Raw genomic sequence first — 27,519 nt, 5'->3', positions numbered from 1 at the left:
TCACTTCATAATGAGAGTGAACAAGCAAGAGAGATAGGAATGTTTTTGACAGCACTTTTTATTCTGTTTTTTTTTTTAGATTTCTCTAAAGTATTCTGAAACAATGGCACCAGTATGTTCCATATAGCATCGTTTACAGTAAGTAAGTTAATGTTAGTGAAAAGGACGAGGCTGAAGCTGCTGCTCCAGATTCCTGTTCGAATTTTCCCGTTCTGAGGTGCGAGAATGAAACTGCTGCAGTATTTAAGGTGGAATGGGAAGCTGACTTCTGTTTCGTGTGAAAAGGTCAAAGTGTTGACCATGACGCAGTTTTATATTCCTCAACCTGTAGATGGAAATTAAGAGGCGGCAGTTCCGCCGAAGGCCACTCAGATGAGAAGATTTGTATGAGTTGAAAAATGAATTGATTTATCTCTTATTATTCCCTTGAGTTCTTGTAAATCTGAGTTTTTCAGCCGTATGTGTTTGAACTTGAGTATACACATGAATAAATGCGTCAGCCGAATCCACCGGACACATCTCGCTATGGCCTCTCGAACAATAGGTGATTCTAACAGGTGGGGTGTGGGAGATATTAATGGCTGCCCTTTTTTTTTATCAAATTGGCAAAAGATTTGTTTATTTCTTAACATAATGAGTAGGTAAGTAAGTACAAAACGGACAGCGAAGACGGAGAAAAAGTAAACAAAGCTTACCTCAAATTCACTTCGCATCCGTAATAATTTGCTTGGAACAGTTGTAGAGTTTAGAAAATCCCGTTTGCGACTTTCCTTGTAATATTCAGGTAAAAATGATCACGGCATACACTGAAATTTTGCGCGATACTTTTACTGAACAACACTCTTGCTATCTTGTGCAGTATCATGAAGCCTCAGCCATGTTAAAAAAAAAACAAAACAACAACAACAAACGGGATACCTGCGTAGTGACGTTTTGATGATTTAATTTGACTTTTCGCTGAGATATTCCTTTAACCGACAAGGTCCGAGGCCTGCACATTTTGTTCAGTAAAGAGGTTGAGTTGTGGATTGGAAATCGACATATTATCCTTCTGCACTGTGATTTAATTAAGTTTAATTGCCTGGCCACTTCTTGTTTTTCCAATTATATCAAAGACACTAGAGGGTTCCCGCATACGATTCCTAAATCATATATATATATATCGAATCGCTTGCATATATATACTATTATATTACTGCTACTGAGTGTTGATTGGTTGGTGAGCAGAACAGCTCATTGGCTGAATGAAGTGGCATCACTAACTGCATGAGGCACCTTTATAAAGTCCTATAACTGGAGTTCAAAATGGCTAAGAAATATAACAGCAGGGTTAAAATGTTTTATGCTGTTCTGTGTTCAAGAACTAAATGCATTCTTCTATATAAAAATGATTGATTGATCAAATGCTCCATATTAACCCATTCATTTTGACAAACCTAGAAGGCATTTCTGAGTGGCAGTTCTCCTCACTACTTATTCTCTCATAGTATTTGATTGACGTCCCACTTGTCACCATCGCCTTATTGTTGACATAGTACATGTACACCATTGGTTCATAAAGTGTTGTGCTGCATAGTTCATGGTTGTAGTGACAACAGAAACAAAAAACAAAATGGTGTAAGTGTTTATAGCATCCTGGCTGTCTGATGCTCTGTGGGTAAATAGGCTGAAGAGCTGAGCCAGCGAAGAAAAATGCTTAAATAGCGAGAATAAACAAGACAAACTTTCTGCCGTTTCCCCATACCAAAGTCCCAGGTCCCTGTGAATATTTTGTTACAGGTGGACAGTTAGGTGAAGGATGAATTCTGTAGTTTGGCCCTTGTGTTGAAAGTGGTTTACTGTTGACAGCTGATATTGATGACTGACTTGTGCAGTCTAGATATTTATGTCTAGATCTCTTATGCTTTAGCTAGACAATGAATACAGATGAGCGAATGTTATGGAAACATGAAAGCAAGTCAACACTGATTAACCCCATCAAACATAGATACGTAGCTATTGCTCACTTTTGCAATCCTGATGATGGAATAAAAAGGTTCTAGTGATTCTAGCTCCTGCAATGTGCATGCTGATGCAGTATTTACAAGATATTTATAGATGTCTGGATATGTTATCTCGAGCAATAATGCATAAACAATACTCAAAGATAATGCATAGATTTTGTATAGATCAACATCTCCAATCAAACTCACTGTGTCTGGATATCTTAATTTGAAAAAATATACAGTAGTGTATCCTGAATAAACAAGAGAAAAGAGCCTTTGGACAAAAGTATACAGTTAGTGTTGAAGTCAAGACCGCTACAGCTGAATCAGAGTCAAGACCGAGACATTTAGTAGTCGAGTCCGAGACAAGACTGAGACCAAAAGATTAAGATTTTTTTTAGAAATAAAAGTTAGTTGTACATTCATTATCATGAATAATACATTATGTACATTAATACACAACATTACCTTTATAATATAATTTGTAAAGTTTAACATTAAATAATATATAGCCTAAAACATTAATTGTATTATAGGTTTAGTCAAACTTTGCATTGTAACTGAATGCAGTGGTGAGATTGTTCTCTAAAACATATTCAGAATCACCACCTGAAGTAAAATTAATATAAACTACATCCATTTTTATTATTAAATGAAAACATAGTGATAATAATATTATGTAACTATGACTATTGTAGGGAGAAGTTAATAATTACATGGCTATATAAAATAATGAAAAATAAGCATAAATAGCCAAAGGTTAATAACAGTTAATGATGTTCTGTCAATAGATTTGTAAACAATGTAATGAGCAGTGAATTTCAGCTCTCGGTAACATTATTATTCTGTTAATGCTGGTAATATTTTCTGATAAGGAGTTCCACCTTAAATAGTGCCTGAATGCCTCAGCGGCCTGAGGCACCAGAATGTACCTGCTGCACCATTTAAGGTGGAACGTTTGATAAAGGTGGAAAATTTGAACGAGAAGCTTTGTGTGATTTAAGATATCAATATATCCTACCTACAGTTTTGTGCAAAGCTCTGCCCTTATACAGCTGAGTGATAAGCTGAACTCTATAAGTAACCTTTGATACTAAGTTCACAGTTATAAATATCAAAATCTGAAAGAGAGTTCAGTACACAGATTTATCCTGGGTTTGTTGATATTCGATAATGCAGCTTCTAGTTACCTCAGATGGAGGCATTGGAGTCCACCTTACCCCGAGACCGAGACAAGACCAAGTCTCAATGAGGTCAAGACCAAGGCGAGACGAGACCGAGACCCTTAGTTTATGGTCTTGAGACTGCTCTCGAGACCAAGACTGAACTCCAATAAAACCCAATTGACATTGTAAGCCTGACAACCTAACCAAAATATCGCACACAAACCAGCGAGCTTTGTCAGATGTTGTGGTGTAAAGGCTTTGGCAGTAGTAGACTACAGTTTGAGTAGCTGGTGTTATTTAATAGTGTTAACATAGCTTATAGTTACAGTAGTAGCCTTACTTTCACTTAACTTGGTGTTGTCAGTTAAATGTACAGGAGTGTAAGCTGATCAGCTTTGGAACACTTTTTTTTTTTTCCACAGAGTGCAATAGGTTTGATTTTTAAAAACGTGTTGGACGTTACATCGGCATTAGTTTATTCAACGCTGTATATATGACCTTTATCCCCTGATAGCCCCTGAGAAGGTCAAAGCTCAACAATTGCCTGGCCCCTCCCACCCTCCCATTAGAGCCATCAGAAAGCTGTCAAGACTCCACCAAGGGTGAGATTGAAATCGATTGTTTCACCCTTCCTCAATTACACTCAATGGAGCTATTGACTCTGGCTTTTTCTCTTTCTCGCAATCTATCTGGATTCTTTCTTGGTGGGCAGGTGTGTGTTTGTGTGTGTGTGTGTTTTGTCTGCCTCGCTTCTTCAACCTGATGGCTTCATCAGAGCGCTCTCTTATCTATTAAATGAAACAAGGACGTGTGGTTAAAGCATGGAAACTGCTGACTCGGTGTGCACGCTAAAAATGACAGCTTCATTCATTATTTGACTTTTTCAAATCCACTATCACAATTCTTACACCCTGATCAGTACACCAGCCAGACAACATCTAGAAGTTACTATTTATACTATTTATATCTTTTGTGTGTGTCTTATTGCTATTTACTGTTTTACTTTATTTTTTACTTACAAAATGTTGATGTATATTTGGCAGTACACTTAACAGATGGCACAGCACCACTTTATCTTTTCCAGTACCAATATCAATACAGAAACCATGGATATTGGCCAATATTTGTGGTTTCTTCTTTAAAGATTACCACACTTTAAAATATGGTATTTTTAGTTGAAGCATTTTTACCATTACCTTTTTCATTTATACAGTATTGTTCAAACAGTGTTCAAGAAATCAAAACATTACTCCATTTAACGCTCTGTATCATTTCTTTCCTTTGTTGTGTAATGTTGCCTCAGTGTAACATAACCCCATACTTCCTCCTGCATGTATAATGAAAAAAAACATTTTAGTTATCAGGCTCATTTTATGCAGGAAAAGTGAATTGAACATTTTTTTTAGACATTGCTCTCCTAATGCATGCAATAGATGAAAAGAAATCAGGTGTTAGATGACTTTAAAAAATGATTCTAACATGGTAGTCCTGTGCAATTTTTAGCGTTCAAATATTAGTAGCTGTAAATAACAATGAATTGTATTATTATTTAAATCGGAGATGTGTCCAGAATGATGAACAGAGCTGTAGATGATTCTAAAAGGACTGAGAAATCACTGAGCTGAATAGCATAGAAAACGAAGTTATAATAAAGTTATCTAGAATGTAAAGTAATTTATGCTTTACTTATGATTAACATGTGCTTGCGTGTATATTTATACACATAATGAGCCGTAACATAGCTAATTTGTCACGGTTTGACATAACTGAGCAACTGTCATTTTCATTTAAGTATAGCTAAAAGTAGCTAGGATTCCTTATGTTCACCAGGGCTTTAATAACAGTTTTAAAAAGAGTATGAGATGCCTGGAGTATATTTCACTCAGCGCTCAACAGTACTCTTCACAACTACTGTCCTTACCAGCTGAGCTGACCGGTTTGATTCGAAATCTTGTGCAACGTGTGTGCATTATGGGGCAAACATGAACATGTTAAAAGGGGATTCTACAGATTTTTCTAAATTTCTGCATCACTAAATGCTAGTGATGTAAAAGTCATTCAGAGGGGTTAGATGTGAAATGCTCTGTCCTAGAGAAATTTAGCAGAACTGCTAAAAAACAGTGGTGATGATAGGAATGAGGTGTCTGAATACTTTATTGCCTCTAAAATCTCCCTCATAAGAGGCGACTACATGAAAATGGCACATGATGCCTGAGATATTGTTTTACATTAGTTCTGAAATAAGGCTTTAGACTAAAATGTATTTTTAAACCCATTGGTGAAGAGGTAGGTTCATGTGTATGTGTTGGTTCTCTGGTTGTTTTGGATGGGAATAAAATTGTTATATTTGCATCGTATACATTGGGACTGCTGTTCCTATCAATACCACTGCAAAGAGGCCTGAGTTGGTAAGTTTCACTACAATGAACCACTTCACATGAAACACTCAGAATGACTTTGTTTACATCTCAATAATTGAATTAAGCAGGAGTTTTGCTAAAAAAAAATGTGGAATTTCCTATTAACATTAACATACAAACTCAGGCCACATTTTCAGGCACTCCATATTTTTCCTGTGTCTAAAAATGTTTTGTGTATTGTTTTACACTTAATGCTTTTATATTAAGTTGTGTCCTTTTTTTTAAATGTATGATTGTGTATATGTGTCTTTGAGGGGCTTATAGATAAGTGTATAAATAAGACACAGCAAAGATGAAGCTGGACTGTAAACTTTCTGTTTATTCCTCCAGCCTGTGGATCAGCTCTGAGTGTCCTGACCTGTCCATCATCAGGCCATGCCCACAGTCACCAGACAAAGAGACATCATCCTTCTGTCAGATAGAAACACAAACACGCACTAGCATGCTGTTCTCACATACATACACCCACACACACACACCTCACTCATTCACACAAACACACACACAACACACACACACACACACACACCTCACTCATTCACACAAACACACACACACACACACACACACACACACACATATCCCTCTGTATAAATGACACATGGTCACATCTGATTGAGTGGAAAACTCTGTAAACTCTAGTTGTCCATTCAGGGCTTGGATGTGCGATGATGGACAGGTCTGTCTGATGTCCCCCTCTGACTTTGAAGCTTGTCCTGCCTTGACAGATAAGGGAGTTTTTTCCTTCACTCAGAACGAAACGTGAATTCCTTCGTGACACGTATTCCATATTCCCAGGGAAATCTTTCCATTTGTCCTTTATTCCGAATCACAGAGGGTGAGATAGGAGGAAGAAGAAGGGGGCAATCACTCATTCTTTCACCCCCCTAATCAGTGCTCAGCAGCATTCAGTTTTTTTTCTTTTTTGCAGCCTCCATTGACAATAGAACAGTACAGAGGCAAACTGGACAGTAAAGTAACATGATTTCAGCAAGCAAAAGAAATAAAATAAAAAGAATCAATGAAATGCATGAATAGGAAATGTGAACAAATTCAAATACCAAGTGAAATCTCTTTCAGCCTTCACACTCTTTGCACGGGTTGATAACTGATAAGTGTGTGTGTGTAAATGAATGAATTCAAAAATAGGAAACTGCATGCACACGTAAAAGCAGTAATGATGTAGAGTATATAAAAAAACATTTTAAAATGCTTTAAACCCCCCCCCCAAAAAAAAACAAACATACACGCCACTTTGTCTCTCACACACAGCAAGGCTAAGCCCTTGAATTGGTAAATTATAAATGATAAGACAACACATTATTGAATCCATCTAACAGAATCATCTCTGTGCTTATGGATAATATAGTTCAGAATTAGCCAGAGGGCTTCAATCCAGAGGAAGGCAACAGGTCAGGATAAACCCAGTGCCGGGCAAACCTGTGGGTTAGCTCTAAATCACCACCATATTAGAAACAAACACCATAGAAATGGCATGGAAAGGAAGAGGGGAAAAACTAGTACAGTACTATGCAAAAGTCAGAAACCAATGACTTCCAGTCAAAACAGCCATTCTGTACATGTTCCATTTTAAGGGAGACAGGAGTTTCTAAAACTGTTAAAAGATTATTATTATTAAAAGATACAGAGGAAATGGGACTCATAACAACCATGCAAGAGCTGGTAGACCAACAAAAGTGTCACCATCAAATAAACAGTACTGAAAGTACTGACTCTTTGAGAGAGAGGAGAAAATCAAGCTCCAGTCTTGCTTCAGATCTATCCACAGGTGTATCTGTTAATCCTTCTACTGTGAGAAGAAAAACACTATGGGTCTGAAAGGATGTGCAGCTTGTCAAGATGTCCTCACTGAGAAACAAAAACAGACTAAAAAGACAATTTTGCAAATCAAAGAAAGAATCTGCTGATGTTCTCAGAACCATGGACTAGCCACTTCCAGACTTTAACATTATTAAATGTGTTTGCAATTATTCACATCGCGAGAAGCAGGAAATGCAACTTCTAAGACTGAAGTTTGGAGGTGTGGAAAAATAAATAATAAAAACAAAAGTGTGGGCACACTAAATACTGATGAAATGTGATATTTTCAATGTATTTTTTTTTGTAAATGTGTTCTGTTTTTTTCTTGATGCTAACAAGTTTTACTTAATGGCCATTTTGACTGGTTTTTACGTAAATGAAGGATGATCTCTGACTTTTGCACATTACTGTATATAGTTTATATATAGTCACTGTCATATCAAAACTTCATTACTGCATTTTTTCTGGTTTGAAAATGCCAGCTGCCCTTACATGGAGTTGCTTTGTAAAAAATGTACAAGTTTAAACCGTTTTGTCCAAGACGTACAAGATTTTAATGTGACAGCAACTGTATTGTTGCTGTCTTATAATAACCTTGCAATCCTATTTTTATTTTTTATGATTTTTTTTACACCATTTGAAAACAGCAGCTGCCCTTTATACTGTTTAAACATTTTATGATGAATGGGCCAATAGGAACGGTCCAAAACTGGCAACAAATCTTAATACATTAACACATATTATCGTTTTTTGTCCTTCTACTGCAAAGTTACTGTTTTCAGAGATACAAGGTTTTCTTAGGACAGTGATGATACATATATTTTGAAACTGAAGGTACCTGCTTGTGGCACTCAAAAATTATATAAAAACAAAGTTTTTTTTTCCTTACCATAAAAAGATCTACTTAAAAATTTAAGATATGAATCGTAATTTGAGTTCACTGATGACCTAAAACACTCAACCCTGTTCACTGATTACTGATATGAACTGATGCTTTTCTTTGGGCAGGCTGTTCTTTCCAAGCTTTATGGATAGATGAGACTGACCAATGGCCAGCAGGGGGAGCCCATGCTCCTAAACTGGGCCAATCAGAGAGCAGATCACTAAAACGTCCACAGATGCATGGAGATCCAATCCTGATAGGCGGCGTACACACACGCACGCACACACACACACATACACACCAATGTGAGTTTCCGCTGAATGTGGTCACTACTTTTATGTCCAAATACTAATTTTGTCCAAAAAGAATTAAATAAAAAAAAAAACACAAAACTCTTCTGTGTAATCCAACACATTCACGCACTCTCTAACACACATACACATGCACACAATCTGATATTCTAAAAGGGAGGCAACCTTGTAAACATTACTGAAAAACCCTCCTCTCCCCCAGGGAAGACAAGGGCATCAAGCTTTCTGCAAAGAAGACAGAATCTCTTTCTCTCTTTATCTCTCCATCTCGTTCCTCGTCTCAGTAAAGTGGAGTTGATGGGGAGATTCATTTACATATGTACGTGTTATTTTGGCTCCTCCTGCAAAGCACACCTCCAGGAAGTAAAAGAGGAGTACAGGGGTGATCTGCAGGCTCTCTCTCCCTCTCTCTCTTTCAGTCTCTCCACCAGCAGCGTTGTTGAGAGCCTGTCTGTCCGTCCGCCTCTCCATGGGTCCACTTGTGTGTGTGCTCAGAAGATTTCAGGCAGTGTGACGTTGCGGAGCAGCCACTGCTGGGAGCGGCTGCCCGTGCAGTCTCTGACACTGGGCACCTGACTGTCGTCCTCTGACGCTTTATCCAAACACTGATTACTGTTCACATGCACCAGACTCAATTTCTGCACAGAGCGAAAGAGAGAGAGAGAGAGACCAGTGAGAGAGAGCATCACATCATTACATTAAAAAAAGTTCCTATGACTATTACTATTAGACTATTATTTCCTGACTATTAGCTTGTAATCATGCAAATGTTTTCTATTGTTCTTCATTTTCTTCCTCCTATTTATTTTACTATTAATTGACATGAATTTGGCCTGCATGCAACTTTACATAGTAGATAATAGCAGGATAGAAGACCTGAAACAGTTACCACAATAAAATAAAAAGTACTAAACACACATTTCCGTTGTCAATTTTTGAATTCCAAACAAGTGATTTAACAGCTGAACCTGAACACTTACATTTGCTATTGAGCAGATAGCACAAGAAAATAAAGTCTGGCGTCATTTTATTAAAATGAAAGATGAAGTAGTCACATACACACATACACTAGTCTGACGTAGCTTTCCACAGAAGCACAACATTACCTTCACCGGGAAAGGAAACATGCTAGTGTCGAAGCAGCAAAACGGTCATTAAAAGGGCACCAGAATGTAATTGCCACAGTATTTAAGGTGGAATGGAAAATCTGAATAAGACGCTGGCGAATAGGAAGCCAATTTCAGAAGTAACGTGTAGACTCTGTACAAGTACTGTGGGGGTGGGCGAAGGGACACTCTCCTCCTCATGGTAGCCACTTTAATACATGATGTACTCTTTCTCTGCACTGTCCACTTTTATCTGGCAAGAGCTGTTCGTTAGATTGCTGGTGTAATGTATTTTCACCCTGCTATCTGTAATGAGCTGTATATCATGTGTACTATGCTATGCAGCTGTTAAGAATGAACTTGTACAGATCGTCTCCTCAGATCTGCACTCTTTTGTACTACTCCCATCATTATACATTCTAATACACTGTAGGCCGGTTTCCCAGACAAGGAATTAAGCTTAGCCATGGACTATATTTTCCTTTCAATGGAAAATCTCTATTCAAAGTCCTGTGTAGCCCAGGACTGGACTTAATCGCTGTACAGGAAACCGGCTTTGTGTGCGCAAAACTATCTAGACGCCCATTCTAATTAGTGAACTTGGCTACTGTAATGTGCAGCCATTGCTGATACAGGCATTCAACTGCACACACACAGCCTTTATAATCTCCACAAAGAAACGACGGGCGTTCTAAAGCAGCCGCACATAAGCCTAAGGTCACCATGCCCAATGCCAAGTATCAGCTAGAGGGCTATAAAGCTTGCCAGCACTGAGCTATAGAATCACATGTAGTTCTTCTTAAAGGGCCCATATTCTAATGTTTTCCCCAGAGATCCAATTATGACATTTGTGTGTTTTTACGTGCCAAAAAACTGTCATAACTCTTTATCTTTTAAATTGTACAGGGTGTCCCAAAAAAATTGACATCATTTCATAGTCTCATAACATAGCCAATTCTCCCTCAAATGATCTCAAATTTTAACAAAATGTGTAAAAACTAACCAAGTTTAATTTTTAATGTTTTCTTCAGGTTGAAGTATGGCGTTCACTAGAAATGAAAAGGCATTTTGTGTGTTAGAATATGCTCAAACACATTCAAACAAGAGTGTGCAGCGTGCATTTTCGAGAAAATTCAATAAAAAAGCACTGGAAAAGCAGATTTGGACATGGCACAAAAAATTCAAAGAGGAAGGCTGTCTGTGCAGGGCAAAGAGATCTGGACGACCACCAGTATCGGAAGATATTAAATTTGTGAAGCTTTGTGAAATCGGTTATAAAATCTACATCCCTCTGAATTTCTTGTTCGAATTTTGATAAATAAATCTTGTGCTGTTTAACAGGAAGCTTATTTAATTTCATTTGCCTAGGACATGTAGTTACTCAGACATTCACATCTCAAATGATGTCAATTTTTTGGGACACCCTGTATATTATAGTTAACTAAGCTATTGCTTCACTGTGCCTTTAACACTGATATATGTGAATGAGCTCTGTTCTGATTGGTTGGTCTCCATTGCAACTCTTTCCAAAAGCAGTGCAGGGTGAAAAACTTTCAGGTGGGTGGGGCTAAAGTGCTGTAGGCTGAAGAGGTGTATATATATGTAAATGTCTTGTTTTTTGTGACATTATAAAAAAAACAACAACACTGAATTCAGTAAACTGTTTTTGCAGTTAAGTTTTCACACTGGGAAGTGAATGGTACACTTTGGAAGTTGAAGTAAGTTTATATAGTACATTAACCCCTTTTTACAGCAGCCTTTTACAGAAGTTTTGGAGGTCCCTCAGTTATACTATCAAGTATTGTTTGTTTTTCAATAACACTGATGGGATATATTTCAATAGGAATGTGTATAATTTGCAACTTTGTGAGTAAGTAAGTCAATACATATAAAAGTGTTCTATTGCGTTTCAATCCTATTTTATATTGTGGCAGTTGTACATAATTTTTTGTTATGAAGAAAGTTGCAGGTGTGCTGTCTGATCTCTGCACGGCCGTCTTTCTGGAGAGGTGGTGAACTGTTTTCACTGTGGGGGTTTCTCACCCCTCCACTTTCAGACCTCATTGCTTGCTAGCAGCTCAACAAAGAGTCACAAATTTTCACACTCAGAGAGCCAACAGTTTCAATCTTACACAAAGTTTAACACACGGATACAACTGTGCTAAGAGAACTCCCCCTTACACACACACACACCTCAGTGGGTGAGTGATGGTAATGTATGGTAATAAATGCAGGAGAGGTGCTCCCTTTGGCAAGAGACTCCCTCAGCTCTCTCTCTTTCGCCCTTCACTCCTTCTTTCCTCCCTCGCTCTATCTGTCTGTCTGTCTGTCCCTTGCTGTGGCTGTCTCTTTCTGGACAAGAAAAACAGAGCTTTCATCTGACAGTGGAAAAATTCTGCTGCAGCCCTCTATTTCACCTTTCAATCACTCTCTTTTTCCTCTCTCTCTTTCACTCTTATTGTCTTTCTCTCTAACACAGTTTTTCCTCTCTTTCTCTCTGGGTGTGAGGCCAGGATGATGGGGTGCTGAAGCAGAGGGGGAGAAAGAGGGATAAAAAGAGAGAGAGAAGGATAAAAAGAGAGATAGAGAGAGAAAGAGAAAACCAAACAGAGCAGGAAGGAGAGAAGGATAAAGAAAGAGAGAGTGAGAGATAAAGTTGGAGTGAAATACGTTTCCTCCAGCCAAAAGGAGCTCTGGTGGAATGCAGAGAGTGCTCTTCAGACTGACCCTCGACATGACCCTCTAATCTCTCTCTTTCTGTCTTTCTCCTCTCTCTCTACTTCTTCTCCTTCTCTCCTTTAGTCTGTCTCTCTCTCTTGTGTCTGCTGTCTTATTCCCTTTCTCTTCCTTCATCTCCCTCTCCCTCTGTCTCTCTTCCTCCCCCACTTCTTCTCTTTCTATCTTTTCTCTCTTTCTCTCTTCCTCATTCGGTGTCTCTCTCTCCTCCTCTCCTCTTTCTCCCTCTTCTTTTTTTTCTCCTTCTCCCCCTCTACTTCCTTTCTCTCTCTCTGTCTCTCTCTGCTCTTTAATGTACTGAAGCCTCAGTATGATATTAAGTCACAGTGACAGTCAGCTGAATCTAACTATACTATCAGCCCTTAAACAGCATAAAGCATACTATAGAGTGTGTCAGTGTGTATGTGCTCTGAGTCAACATTTACACACACACACACACCCTGCAGACAGACTGGATTGGGAATAAGTTGAACTGATTTAGAAGCAACATGACGTGGAAGGCAGATAAGTCCCCTTGAACTGAAGGATGCTCAAATGCTCAAAGCACAAACACACACACAAACACACACACACACACAGAGTTCTGTGCAAAAAGAAGAGGCCACCCTTCATTTATTCAATTTCCATTTAAAATGGCCATTAAGTACCATTTTTCAGGGTCATAAAAAAAAATCAGAAAATATATAGTACTATGCAAAAGTAGCTTTGAGTTGTCTTCTCACAATATTGAACTGTGTACTGTCTCCTCAGAAACACACTCCCTAATGTAGAATATAGAAAAAAATACATATATTGTATGTATTGTAAAAAATTACAGTACAAAACAGTGCACTGCCTATTTTTGTTTAGATAAAGCACTTACCTAGACAGAAATACATACACAGACACAATGACTCCACAGGGATTCAGCTCAACCATTCTGAATTCATGTTCACGTTCAAAAGCACAGCGGTTATGGTTGGTTGTGGCTATCTCCCAAACACACACACACGCACACACACACACTCACCAAAGGATCGTACTCCCAGAGCTGGTTGCCTTTCAGATGATGGCACTTGAGCATCATGACTGGCCCATTGAGTTTAGACACATCCAGGCAGAGGTCATCTGTCCGGATCTCCTTATTGGCAGTGTAGGAGAAAACCTAGGGGGAGACAGGCATATTTTTTAAACAAATACTATTCAAATAGGCCAATGACAAAACATTTTATGCCACTATGAATACAAACCAAAACCACAGAATGTCTAACATTCATTTACTGGGTGCAGTTACTATCAGTTATTTTACTCTTTTTGTGTGTGTTAAGGCGTATGTGATTTAACACACTGCCAGGGATCTACAGAATGATAACCAGCGCAACTTACACCGTTTTGTTCCACACAGTCATATGTAAAAGTATGCACAAATACCGTTCATGCTGAATGTAACACATTGTGAAAAAATAAAACATAAAATGTGGCTTGCGCAAAAGTAATGACACATTTTATATTTTATTTATTTTTTTCCAATATCTTAAACGTAGCAAATAAATAGAAATAAAAACTGAAGACAAATGTCATATTTCCGTTTGTTCCCTGTAGATGATGTGTTTACTTATACTTGCTTGCAAAATCAACAAAACATGTAATTTGACCGGGGGGCTCTTCTAAAGCCATTTTGCTTAACATATGATACAATATCAGCTGCTTATGTTCCGACACTATCTGAGGTCACACGCTCAGTCTAACCATATGCTGCGTCTGATTAAAGCTTGCAATTTCGCATTTTCAAATTCCAACTAGGAAAAAACAAAGAAAATGCAAAGTCTGGAAGCTTCAGCATATGAGGTCAAATAAACATGACTGCTTACATCATCAACAGTAATGAAGAACCACTTCTCTACTATTCATTAAGATTAGAGTAGCATTTGCTTTAGATCAGACACAGTAGTTTGTTAAATCTACAACAATGGCTATAAAGTTAGTTATTTTGAGAACGTTTGGACGTTAAAGTGATCATGTAGAGAGACTCACCTGGTTGCCTCCCATGCCATGGCAGTTAAATATTCCCACTTTCTCATTCTCTTTTCTTGCCATGTTGTCCAGGCACTGGTTAGTCTCCACATTACGAATCTGCAAAAAGCACACACACAAACACAGGTTTCATCAGACCTCACAACTTGATTTGTTTAAGAGTATTTGGAAAACAAGTGCACCATAAAATCTCAAATTTTAGAATGATTCTGCAATTTAGCATCATTTTAAAAAAATATACTGAATGCACAAATGTGACTGTAACTATTTATACAGCAATGCAAAACAGACAATGAAAACAATACACCACACATTTTGGGGGGATTTTTACATATATGAAAGTAGCTCAGAAACTTTTTTGGCTGAAAATGAGTGCGTACTTTACTTTAAAGTTATTAGAGTTAATTCTAATAGATTCTAGTTAAAATCTAGGTTTCAGCATTTGAATCCCGACCTTCAGATCAATGCATCATAAATGCTGCATCCAGAAACCTTTGCTACTGCTAATGCTCCTGTCCTCCCTTCCTTTCCTACTGCTTCTCTGGTAACAGGAGGAACGCAGAGGAATCGAGAACAGGAGCAGGGAGAATGGAGAGAATAAGCATAAATCGGGGAAATGGGACAGCTGACTCCTTTAAACATCCATTTGATGTTGACTATTGATTAAATGAACCTATCACAATGTTTGCTGGACAGCACACCCCTAATACAGCTGCATAGATGCTACCTGTTCACATTTGCGTGATTTTATACTCTGAATCTTTTTAATTTGACAGCACGTCCAAAGTACTAAGAATATATAAACACAAATAAAACAAAGAATTTAATAGCTTGATTGCTTTGTGATAGTCCATCCTCTCTGGGCATGTCTGCAGTGATGTCACTCTAAAACCTGTAAAAGACTTCCTTAGCAGTATACACCGGTGTATCCTCTGCTTGAAGCCGCTTCGGTGGATATGTTAAGCAGCTCTTCTCATCCCCTCCGGTTTTCGGACAACCGGTAAGATGACGCTACAAAATCGGTTTCCAGGACACAGAAGAGAAGAGGAGGATCGGTAGGAAAAAAGCAGTAATTTTAGGGTTTCTGGACACAGCCAGAAAATCTGTGCCTTCTCTACACAGAGACACCCAAAGTCTGCTGGGAAAATGGGCTTAGTTATATTCTGCTGAGCTGAAAGGAGGCGGCAGTTCAGCTATTACTTCTATGATCATTGTTATTATGCTGCTCAGCTTCAGAGAAAGCAAGTTTTAAACCTTCCACTTAGGTGGATGAACTCTGCGCAAAGGAGTTAGCTAGCTGCTGTCATCACCGTTAAAGCCACATGCTATTTGTTAATTAGCGAAGCTCCTTAAAAGCAGTTAAAAAAAAGCCTTAGCATAATGAACCACTTTTCTGTAGCGTGTAGTTGGCAGTTCAGTTAATTATGTTTTTTTAATGTATACATGGTACACACAGACACACACACAAACCCCTGCATATATCAACACGCTCACAACTGTGGCTCTGTGTCAAACATGCAAACATGGGTAATTACCAAAAGCTCATCACATGCCGGGAGAAGTATCGACTAGCTGAGAGACAACTGTGCCAATCGAACACACACACACACACACACACACACACACACACACACACACACACACACACACACACACACAGCTTTAGCATGAGTAAACATTGCTTGGGACTAAATTATGACAAACATATCTTAAAAGCCACACAATGAAATCTGAATTTTACAGACAGAAGAAAAAGGTAATTTTGCCAATACAGTGGCACCTTCACACCAAATCTGATGCGTTTCTGTGGAAAGAAGACGAAAGAGAAGGAAAACATGGATTCCTTGAGTAACAGCAATGTTTGACAAGTTTAAATCTGCACTTCTGTCTTCTCCTGTTTGTTTCAATGTCAAAAACAAGGAAAAAAATGAAAAGGATGTTTTTTCTTCCTGTAACACAACTTTGGTACAACACAAATTAGGTATCAATTAAATGTTTAGAATTTGGCACTGTGGTCTGAATTCCTCTGCTTCAGTGAGAAATAACTACAACACTGATAGTTCTGGTTCTAGAATCTGACTGGCTAAGCTACATGTAACCTACTTGACATATGCACATAAAATATAATTTACCAAGCTATTGTGCTCTGTTTACTAATTAATCTTTGACGCTTCATCTTTAATCTGTGATGTTGCTTGGCAGCCACAGCCTACTGTTAATGAACTGCAGTACTGCAGTACTAGTCACAATAACTCACTGTTGTGATTGTTATTAATCATAATTTAAATTAATTACTGAACGCTGGTATATTTTACCATATTGAGTTTTGTCAATATTTGTAAATCAATAAGTCACTCGTGACCATGTGCTACAGTTTTTTTTTTTTGCCTCTGATAATGTTTGGGTAATTAAGGCTGCTTCAGATGAGCTAATAAGCTGCAGCTAACACCAGAACAAAGTGGTGCAGCGGAAGATAGCGATGAATCATTATCTTCTACACATGGTTTATTTTCCTCAGTGGATGATGTGGCATCATGTTAGTCTGTTGAGAGAACACTGAAGATAAATACACTATGTGGCCAAAAGTATGTGAACACCCCTCCTAATTACTAATTACTTGTTCAGGTGCTTCTGCCACACCCATTGCTAACTGGTGTATAAAATCAAGCACGTAGCCATGCGATCTCCACAAACAAACACTGTCAGTAGAATGACTCATACTGAAGAGCAGTGACTTAAAACATGGCACTGTCACAGGATGCTAGCTTTGCCACAAGTCAGTTTGTGAAAGTTCTGCCTTGCTAGATCTGCCGCAGTCAAATGTAAGTGCTGTTATAGCGAAATGGAAGCGTCTAGGAGCATCAACAGCTTAGCGTTGCTGTATACCACACAAACTCGCAGAACAGGGCAGACTTTGGCAATGAATCTAATTGGAACAGGATCTGCCAAGCAAGCGTTGCCAAAAAACGCATAAAGTCAGTAGTCACTTTAACAGTTTCCACAAATACAGATAAAAATCTTTATAAATATGCGTCAATTTATGTCGAAAAACTATGTATGGATAGACCTTATTCACAGATTTAATTTGCATAATTTTCATTTCGCCTTCAAACACGGAGAGGCTGGAACACAGTGAATATCACTGCGTAGGAAAGTAGCGTTAGCACAGTAATACCTAAGGTTTGCTTACTGTAGCAAGTTAGAAGATCCATACCGAATAACAATAAAACTACTAAAAATAAGGTGTTGTGTTAGAATTTTACCTACAACACTCAAGTGGCTTATTACTATTCACATACAACAGCGCACATAACTGAATACTGTATTAATGTGGCAAGTTATTAAATACCATTGTGCTTTGACTGCTGACTTTAGCCTGCTGTTAACAACTAGATTGCTTTGTGGAAAAAAAAACTGTTTATTAAACATTTATGTAAGACATCATCTTGTGTTTTCAGTTTGTTGTGGCAAAATAACTACACTTGGCTTGGCTTTGCTTATAGTTTTATTATAAAACCACATCATGCTATTTAATTTCCTTTGAATATGGTTGTTTCCACAGTGCCCTGTCTCATGTCTGAATATGGCAGCTTTAGAGTGGGCTGAGAGCTCAAAGAGTGTCTTTGACATCACAGACCAACAGCAAACATCAGAGAGACGGACAGACAGGGGACGAACGAGTGTCAGCTGTCAGAGAAATGGACACGCTCACGGGGAACGCTGTCTAAGACATCAGAGACAACATGCATGTTTTATTCATCGAAGAGAGAGGGAGAGAGAGAGAGAGAAAGAGAGGGGAAGCTGTGTGAATATAAATATCTCATTTCCTGACTGGAGCAGTTTGATGAGTGACCTAATCAATGCATGTGACATCCAGAACCCTGTACAACAGTCTATATCTCGTTCTCCCTCTCTCACTCTCTCGGTCTCTTTCTTCCCCTACATCATCTCATTCACACTAACCCTCAAACACAAACGTCCACATACACACTTTTAACAAGCAGTTTTCCCCTCACTGGACCCCATTAGTATCACAATGCTGCAGACTGAACATGTTTGAGATGGAAATTTCAACCATTTTTGCTGTTCAAAATCCAAATGCATTCTAAAGTGTTCCAACATCCCAATGAGAAAATATTTTATAATTGTTATGAATAAAAATGAAAGCAAATGAGAGCTCCACACATATCCAGATATAAAAAAAATGTTTTTGGCCTTCTGACCACATGAGAACAGCATGAGATAAAAAAAAATCTCCATAAAAACTCCATAATTCAGGTGATCAGGTGATCAGGACTGTGTAGGTGTATGGGCATTTCGGAGTAGAGTAGCTATGGCAATGTAAAAACCCCCCTGACAGCAGGTGGTATTTTTTTCTCTTAAAAAAAAAACACATTTTTAACAGCTTTTATTTTCTGGCAGAAACTGGACTTGAATCTGTGTAAAATATCATATTAAGAAAGTGTGATGGCTTGAAAGTCAAAGCCTATTGTGTTTCTAACCCATCACTGTCACTCTGGTTAAATGTCTGCTTCAGCTTTGTGCTATATTTTGTGTAATATGCATGCTCATAATGTTCTTTGACATAAAATTTTATTAAGTATTATCACTCGCTACTGGGCTGGCATACTCATATAAGTGTTTTCTTTCATTTTGAGAGTTCAGAGAGAAACAATATATTTTTAAAAATGTTTATGTACATGTGGACGAGGCCTAAGTGCTGGCCTCATTATCTGGAGAAGTTCAGTCCCTAGGGATGCCACAGCCATCCGTGGCTGGGAGTCCAAGACAGCATAATTGTTTGGATATCTGTATGTTGAAATATCCACACCCCCCTCCCTAGTGCATGTTTGAGTGAAAAAAAATGCAACTGAAATGAACAAGGCATCAACCAATTTAGAAAAACACTCAAAAAAGCAACCTTTTCAGAATTGATCCTGTTTGGGTGTGCGAGAGTCCATCTGTGAGTTACCTCTCCTAGGGAGTAGTAGTGGCGTGGGATCTGAGAGTCAGGATAGACGTTCTCCAGGTACCACGAGAAAGGTTTACACTGCAGCATCTGTCTCAGAGCTGTCCTGGAGGAGATATCCCCGTAGTCCACTTTCGTCACACCTTTACACACACAAACACAAGAACACAGAAGTGAGCAAAGTGGTACAAAATAAAGAAACGTCTGATGGTACATTTCAAGGAGGGGCTTCCCTTACCTCAAATATAGTCAACTGGCCAAACATGCTTAATGTCTGAAGTTTGCTTCTTTAGTTTTGAGAGGCTAATGTAGCTAGCAAAGTAATGGAATGGATATAGTAATGGCTTCTTTACCAAGCAGCATCATGCAAATGGCAACAGCAGCATGCTGCGGCTGGATTACTGGAAGTCAATCAACTTTTTGGTAGAGTCCTAAGCGGAAAAGCCCTTCCCTTTTTGTGGAGGTATGCACATTTGTAGTAGCCATAACAACCTAAAAAATCGTGTTTTTTTATGCACTTTATGCAATTTATTGTTTTTTGTCAGATTCTACTAGGTTTCTCCCCCTTCAAAGAGATAACTGCCCAGGGGCGTTCCCAAGAAACCTATGTAAAAAAGAGGCTTCAAGGTGGATGCAACATTTAAAAATTATTCAAAGTTTTAACTTAAAAAAGGAACTTGGTTACCTTGACATTGAGTTTATTGAACTTTGACAGAACAGTAATCTGTGTCTTACATTCTGTTAACTTCAAATTAGAATTTCAGTTCGTTCGAAATTTTAAGGCTACCAGGTTACTTACTTTTTTAAACACTATTTTTTTTTTTACACTGTACTACTGCTGTTAGCTTTGCAATGTAATTTGCCTGTTTTTATAGAAAACAGTATGCAGTATCCCTTAACAAAGGAAACTGAGTTCCAAAAGTTTGAAAAAACATTCAGAAAGTAGAAAGGTAGACCTTTCCTTCTAGCAGAGTCATTCTCTCTTCCGAATGTGTACACATACACACACATACACACACATACACACACAAAGGCCCCAGAGCTCTGGGCTGCAATGGGAAATATTGACAGTGACATTAATATCCATTATGCTCCATCTCTGAGTCAATAATGCCCTTCCACCCAAGTGCACTGACAATCCAAATGCTTGAGAGAGAGAGAGAGAGAGAGAGAGAGAGAGAGAGAGAGAGAGAGAGAGAGAAAGAGAGCAAAAGAGAGCAAGAGAGATAGAGAGCAAGAGAAAAAAAGAGAGAGGAAGAGAGGGAAAGAGAGAGAGAGAGAGGGAGATTAGGGGGGGGAGACTGTATGTATTTCTGTTTGACTGACCAGGAGAGATGATGTAAAAGAAGTTCTTGAACTCGTCCATCCAGACTTCTGCCAGACGTCTGTTGTTTTTGTTGATGATCTGTCCCGTCCCACCGGGGAATGTGTATGGCGTGGCTTTACGGAACACGTGACCAACGTGAGAACATGTGACTATCTCTAACGTCCCGCCACACTGCCAAATCTGCAACAAACACACACAGACACAATGTTAGAAGAATTAACCCAAAAAAGAGCAACTTTTACATGATTGTCCCCTTACCCCAATACAGCCAATCAGCCAAATTTTGTTTGTTTAGTCTGCTAATGTTAGCCATTCAATACAAGCTAGCTAGGTATCTAAATAATCTGTGATATCAGCTCATCTAAGGTAAAGTAACTGGACTCGGGATGTTTTTGACAGTCTAAATCACATCATGAAAGAGGTAGTTTAGTATTTTGGTTGCAAGGGTGGTTGTTATGAAAAGCCTTTGACATTCTGTTGGCTCTTTGTTGTCTCTGCCTTGTTGAAAAGCTTGTTTGGCTTCCTGCATATTATGTTGCTATTTAACGGTAGTTTCAACGAATGTGCCATTCACTTTTAAGATGTGCTTCTTCATATCATGTGGTCAGTTTCATTTTTAGAAAATGTACATTTTGGTTTATAAACCAAGACTTTGTTCCATTTTCCTGTTCTACATGGAAATAGTATAATCTGTATTAAAGAAAAATAAACAGGTTTTAAGCACTGAAGTTGGCAATTAAAGGGTTACAGTAAAACCTGGCCATTTCCATGGGGGAACGTGGGAATAAATAAAAAAATGTCGATAATCTTGTTGAGATGCTTGAATGCCTTTGTGCTGATGTTTGTAATCGATCTATCAACAGAAACCTGAACTTAAATGAAACACTTTAGTCAGAGGATTCTATTTCTAGTTTAAACAAATTTGCTTACTGTCATTTCATTACAACTTTTTAATTTTGTTTACAGTGTCAGGTCCAGGCATAAAGATGTAAAGCAGCAGTACTGTTTAATAAAATCTGTTAATTCACTTAAATTTTTTAAACCAGAGCTGCGATACTGCTCCTGTTGCGTTGACCAGGGTGTGTTAGCGCTATGGTAGCAGGGTTATTTTTGCCAAGTTTCGCAGAGTGGTCTAAATTCCTCTGGCTCTCCAGACCTCCAAGCATCTCAGTAGGGCCCCCTAGGGTGCGCCAAAGTCTGACACAAATTCATGAGATTCAAGGGTCCGTATTTCCAGTTCCCTGAAGGCTAGCAATGCGACCCTGGGCTCGTTGGAAAGGGTACATTAAGCTCTACTAATCTGTGGGGTTTGGCTTCATCATGGACTTTTAAAGTCAGATTTTAAAGTCACTTGTTGCAAAGCATTCCCTTCTCCTGTGGTTTCACTCATGACATCATCAGCGATTAGTCAATATCAACTCGACTTTCCTCACATAACTGTCAACTTTAAAAAATCTGAAGTCATGCAACCCAGTTAGCCGGTTAGGTTTCTGCTAACATGCTCAGTCTCTAGTGAGGACAGAATATATCTAGCTATGGAGAATACAATGGAACATAAAACAGTAGCTTAACAATAAAGCACATGTTTTTTGACCTACTGAAACAGTAATGAATGACGCTTTCCTTTCCCAACTGGATATTTCAGCCATTATCTCAAAATACAGAGGTCATGTGAAGATTAAAGTGAATTTAAAAAAAGCACAAAAATTGCATCACTCGTCAAATCCTCTGAATTCACTGTGTTCCAGGCTGCAGCCACATGTTCTCAGAAAGGAAACGGTTGGCCATCATTATATACCAAACAGGCTAATAGTCTATTTTAAAAACAGGATGTTAAGAAAGCTGTCTGATTTCCACTGCAGAACACAAAGCACTTATTTCTCTTATTTTGGTCACCTTCAACCAGCAACTGGACTTATGCTCTATCCCTACTTGTTTCAAAATGTCTAATTAAAAAGTCACTTGTTAGAATGATTACAGACCAATAGCTCTTATTTCTGCCATCACAAAAACACACCCTGTCACACTTCACAGTGGCACTGCAAAGGTTTTCCTTAGGCCTCTACATTTGGCCTACAGAGTTACCAGACTTCAAACAGCAAAGGATCTGAAATAGGCCTGTGTAATGTATCATTTGCTAATCATTATTGTGATACTGGCCTTGGCAATACTGATATCACAGAAGGCTGCCACATGCAAGAGTCTCTAACAATGTAACAATTCTGACCAATCTCAGATGTTCCAGATGAGCTTCTGTGTGTGTTTTTGATGAATCAAAGGATACGTGACAGGCAGTGTGTTGGATCAAGGCTAAACTATAAATGAAAGTTGTCAGCTCCTATTAGAGAGGTGTTTGGATCATTCTCAGTACTGCAGTGACATTCAGCTTTCAAAACAGTGAATTTTGGCAAGTCTGCATGTATATCTGTTTTGTTGATTTTCTGAGTGGAAATAAATACATTCTCTTAAAAGCATCACACTTAAATATTTTTTTGCAGATGTTTTTCTGCAAATTTCAGAACACAATGTCTATTTATTTGCTGAGTTTCACTTATTGTAGGAAATATAACAAAATAGTATGTGCCAAAAATTGCAATATGTATATATGTAAATCACTACAATGTGACTAAGTTTCATTCAGGTCTAATCTGAATTCTGAATTCTGCTGCTTCCTCACAACTTTGGTCTTTTTTAGGGCCATAAAACCCCTCAAGCATTGTTTTTTATGAATAAAATACACTCGTTTCTTCTCTATTCCATAAGTAAAGCAGTGCCGAAATACAAATATTAAGAAATGTAATGTTACAGATATGGTACACATGCATTTATGTTATGCATCTTTTATTTTGAAGTATTTTATGTACTCTTGTATTGCACTGCTGCACTGCAACAAACTACAACAAATTTTACTGATATATAAATAGCGCATCTTCACTTGACCTAAGCACAAATTCTCACTTTTCATTTTCTGTGGGTGTCAAACCCTGTCGTATAACAGATTGTGTAAAATGCCTATAGTAAAATTCCCCTTAAATCTCACTACATGAATAGAAGCCTATGACACCCTCTAATTTTATGTGCTCTATATTTTCAGTAATATTTAGATGTCCAACACATATTCATTACACTGCAACCAATCACAGAGTTATAGGTTACAAATACAAAATATGTTTTTCTTTCAAGCAAGCAGTCATATAATTTAGTTTAGCAGAGGAAACAAATTAGCAGGGCCTTGTGCCAAATAAATATCACATTAATAAGTTAGCTTTATCAAAGACTTGTAAAATAAAAATGAAACATTACCTGAAGCAGAGTCTAAGTTTTATCCCCAATCAGAATCATCTTATAAGTGTGGGAAACTGAAGAGTTTTCTAATTTCCTCTTTTTTATTATAAGTATTGTCAACACAGGCAAAGCTAATTCAAGGAACAAATCATTCATTTTATCCTACACAGTCCTACATATATGCACATTTGGTTCAACAGAATGTTAGGATGTGAGGTCATATATAATGTCCCAAAGCATGACAAAACCTAAAAGGTAAGTTTACAGGTGAAGGGAAAAAACTTCACAACTTTAAATGGAAGTTAATCAAACAAGATTTTTTACATGTAATTTTGGACCATTTCAATCCATTCATCATAAAATTGTAACACATGGTACAGGACAGCTGGCATTTTCAAATTCTGCAAAAAATTAAAATGACAAAAGTGGAGATACAAGGTTTTGTTCCAACAGCAATGATATGTATAGGTACATAAAACTTTAGAAAATATTAACTTTCTAAGTTAACCCTAAACTTAAACCTAATCTTAGGCTCTGTAACCAAAAAAGAAATATCTCTGCCCTTTCAGTTTGAAAACATAAAACATGTAGCTTTTGGAAAAAGCACTTAAACTAAAGGAGAATTTTGCTTGTTTGTTTTCCTCCATACTGTTTTGCTTACTCTTGCTTTTTCTACATCATAAGGATATTTTTGTTGTGAAAATGTACAAAAACCAACACCAGCACACACCACCAACCCACACAGGTTGATGGATAGGTGAGATGAGCAGGCTGTGATATGTCATAGGCTGTGCAGTGCCTGATGGGTAGTGTAGGCCGGTAGTGTAATACTAACCCTAAAGGAAATCTCCAGGTTCTCTCCACCCCAGATGTCCATTCCTGCATCATATGTACCGATCTCCTGGAAGTAATCTCTGTCTATGGAGAACAGTCCACCCGCCATTGTAGGAGTCCTGCAGTGAGAATAAGTACAGATACATAAGATAACAGACAAACAAACACACACACACACACACACACACACACACACACACACAACACACACACACAATATACACACACATAATATATATATATATATATATATATATATATATATATATATATATATATATATATATACATTAGAGTTTTAATCAGGCCTAGAATTTTCATCCAAACCAGAACACAGCTTGAGGATATGCTTCCCGAACATTCTCCCCACACCAGACCAGATTGCAGCCTGACAAAATTCTGTCCAAACTCGACTGTAAACCAATAAATTGCTGTCCAAGTTCGAGTGCAACGCAACAACATCCAGTCCAAACTCGACAGTAACCAGACAAAATTCTGTACAAACTTAACTGGAACCCAACAAAATTTTGTCCAAACTTGACTGTAAATCAAGAAAATTCTGTCCAAACCTCACTAGAGTAGCAACTATTGACTATTTTCATTTTTAAATTCAATATTCTGTTGAATGTTATTGTAAATATTCAAATATCCTCAAAAAACTGTTGTCATTTATTGAACAAGTTGCTGCCACGGCGTGAATGTGTCAGGTGTGCTGATTATTTGAATGGCTTTACCTTTTTTAAATATTTTAATTATCACATGCATTAAATAATATATTTGCAACCCTAAACCTGACTGTAGAGAGATGGGCTATGAGGAATCTATGCAATCTGACACTAACCCAAGACAAAAATGTCTGCAATAATAACCCAACCCCACCAAATGTTTGTGTGTGCATGTTAAAGCTTAAAATATTTGTCAGATCCCGACAGGACCCAATTCTAACAGAGGGACTCAGCATGCAACAACAGCCCCTTTAGGGTACAGATCAATTCTTACGCAAGCAAGCAGCTCTCCTCTCTTTTATCTTTCTCCAGGTCTTTCTCTTTCTCTCTCTCTCTGGAACAAACTCTCTGTTCGTCACTCAGGCGAACTAGCTCTTCAGTGGAAATGGCACTTATACTCTCGTCTATTTTAGAACAACATCCTTCTCTCTCGCTCTCTCTTTCTCTGGCTACTCAGCTCTTTCCTGTTTGCCCTCTGTCCATCCTTCGCTCCACATTGCACTTGTTTTCCACAAGTGAGGACCTGTTGTTGTTATCGTCGCTGTGCGCTTGTTTTTACATCTGAAAGTTGCTGTTGTAGAAGTGAAGCTGCTTTGTTATTCAGAAAAACACGCTGCGATAGCAAGAGCAAAGGCCTTCCGTCAAAAACAGCGGCGTCTGCGTGGCTACAGGCTGTGTTTGTGTGTGTGAGAGGGAGAGAAAAAACACAAAAACACTGATCTGCAGCGACATCATGCAGAATGACTTGAGAATTTGTCGTCAAAAACACCATCTCACAAGCAAAAACACAATCACTCCAGCCTGCAAAGCTACATCTATGAAGCAAGTGCTAGCAGCTCTTTGACTGTTCTATTCTTAGTAGTGCCACATCCAATTTTTTATGTGTCCAGAGTAACCTATTCCAGCCAATTAACTCATGCAAGAACAAGCTTCCTTCATTAAAAGGGGAATTCCAGGGAAGTTTACTGTATAATTAAATAGGCAAGATTTGGTTTGATGTGAAATGTTACATTCTAGAGACACTTACCCAATTGTTCACATTAGTGGTGATGTGAACCAGACGTCTGAAGTGTTTAAAGCTCTCTCACAGAAAGATCTTACATGAAATAGTTATAAATATGCGGCCTGATGCCTGAGACACTGTCTTACAATAGGTTTGCGATAGGATTGTGGTCTAAAATTATTTCTTTCTAAACCATTCATGGTGGAGAGGTGCATATAGGGTGTTGTAAGGCAAAAGAGTCCCCAAAGAAAATGTATTTTTTCAGATTTCCCACTATATGCATATATTCCCAGCATATGTTGCTCCAGAATGTGATAATGGTGCAAATTACCCACTAATACCCCACATACCATGAAAGACCCTGGCTTTGGAACTTTATGCTGGTAACAATCCAAGCCAAGTCAAAGTTTATTTATATAGCGCATTTTACAACAGGCATTGTCACAAAGCAGCTTTACAGAAAAATCCGGGTCCAAGTCCCCATGAGCCAGGCAAAGGCAACAGTGGCAAGGAAAAACTCCCTGGGAGCAAGAAGAAGAAACCTTGGGAGGAACTAAGACTCAAAAGGGAAACCCATCCTCCTCTGGCAACACTGGACAGCAAACAGCATTAGTATAAAATACTAAAATCCAGAAACGGGTAAAAATAGGCGAAGCAATGGTTATAATTAAATAGACTGTGCAGCAGCAGCAGCAGTATCACTTGTAACAATGTGGATGGTTTTTGGCTTTGTCCTTTATGCACAGAGCGACTTCTCTGGATTTAATGAATCTTTTGATTATGTTTTGCCTCGTAGAGGATGAAATACCTAAAATCCTTGCAATCCCTGTCTGAGGAACATTTTTTTTAACTGTTGGATTTTTTTTGAGCGTCAGTGTGAGCCTCATTCCATCTACTCATTAATAAAGGACATCCTTTCCTGAAAGCTCCTTTCG

At 38.2% G+C, this 27,519-nt stretch overlaps 1 protein-coding gene across 1 annotated transcript in view; it reads right to left on the bottom strand.

Moving 5' to 3' along the window:
• Positions 1-7,830: 7,830 nt before the first annotated feature.
• The window catches only part of galnt1 (UDP-N-acetyl-alpha-D-galactosamine:polypeptide N-acetylgalactosaminyltransferase 1), a 149,847-nt gene continuing 130,158 nt past the window's right edge, over positions 7,831-27,519 (bottom strand). Inside the window, exons 8-13 of the mRNA XM_036558183.1 lie at positions 24,858-24,975; positions 20,737-20,917; positions 19,414-19,553; positions 14,442-14,540; positions 13,438-13,572; positions 7,831-9,224 (exon numbers count right to left, since the gene is read on the bottom strand). Of these exons, the coding sequence (XP_036414076.1) occupies positions 9,078-9,224; positions 13,438-13,572; positions 14,442-14,540; positions 19,414-19,553; positions 20,737-20,917; positions 24,858-24,975 (820 nt within the window). The 3' untranslated portion in view covers positions 7,831-9,077. The remainder of the gene's footprint in view (positions 9,225-13,437; positions 13,573-14,441; positions 14,541-19,413; positions 19,554-20,736; positions 20,918-24,857; positions 24,976-27,519) is intronic.

Source organism: Colossoma macropomum, unplaced genomic scaffold (assembly GCF_904425465.1).
Source record: "Colossoma macropomum unplaced genomic scaffold, Colossoma_macropomum, whole genome shotgun sequence".
NCBI lineage: Eukaryota > Metazoa > Chordata > Actinopteri > Characiformes > Serrasalmidae > Colossoma > Colossoma macropomum.
The sequence above is the reverse complement of the archived record's forward strand: the minus strand, read 5'-3'. Positions and strand labels throughout refer to the sequence as shown.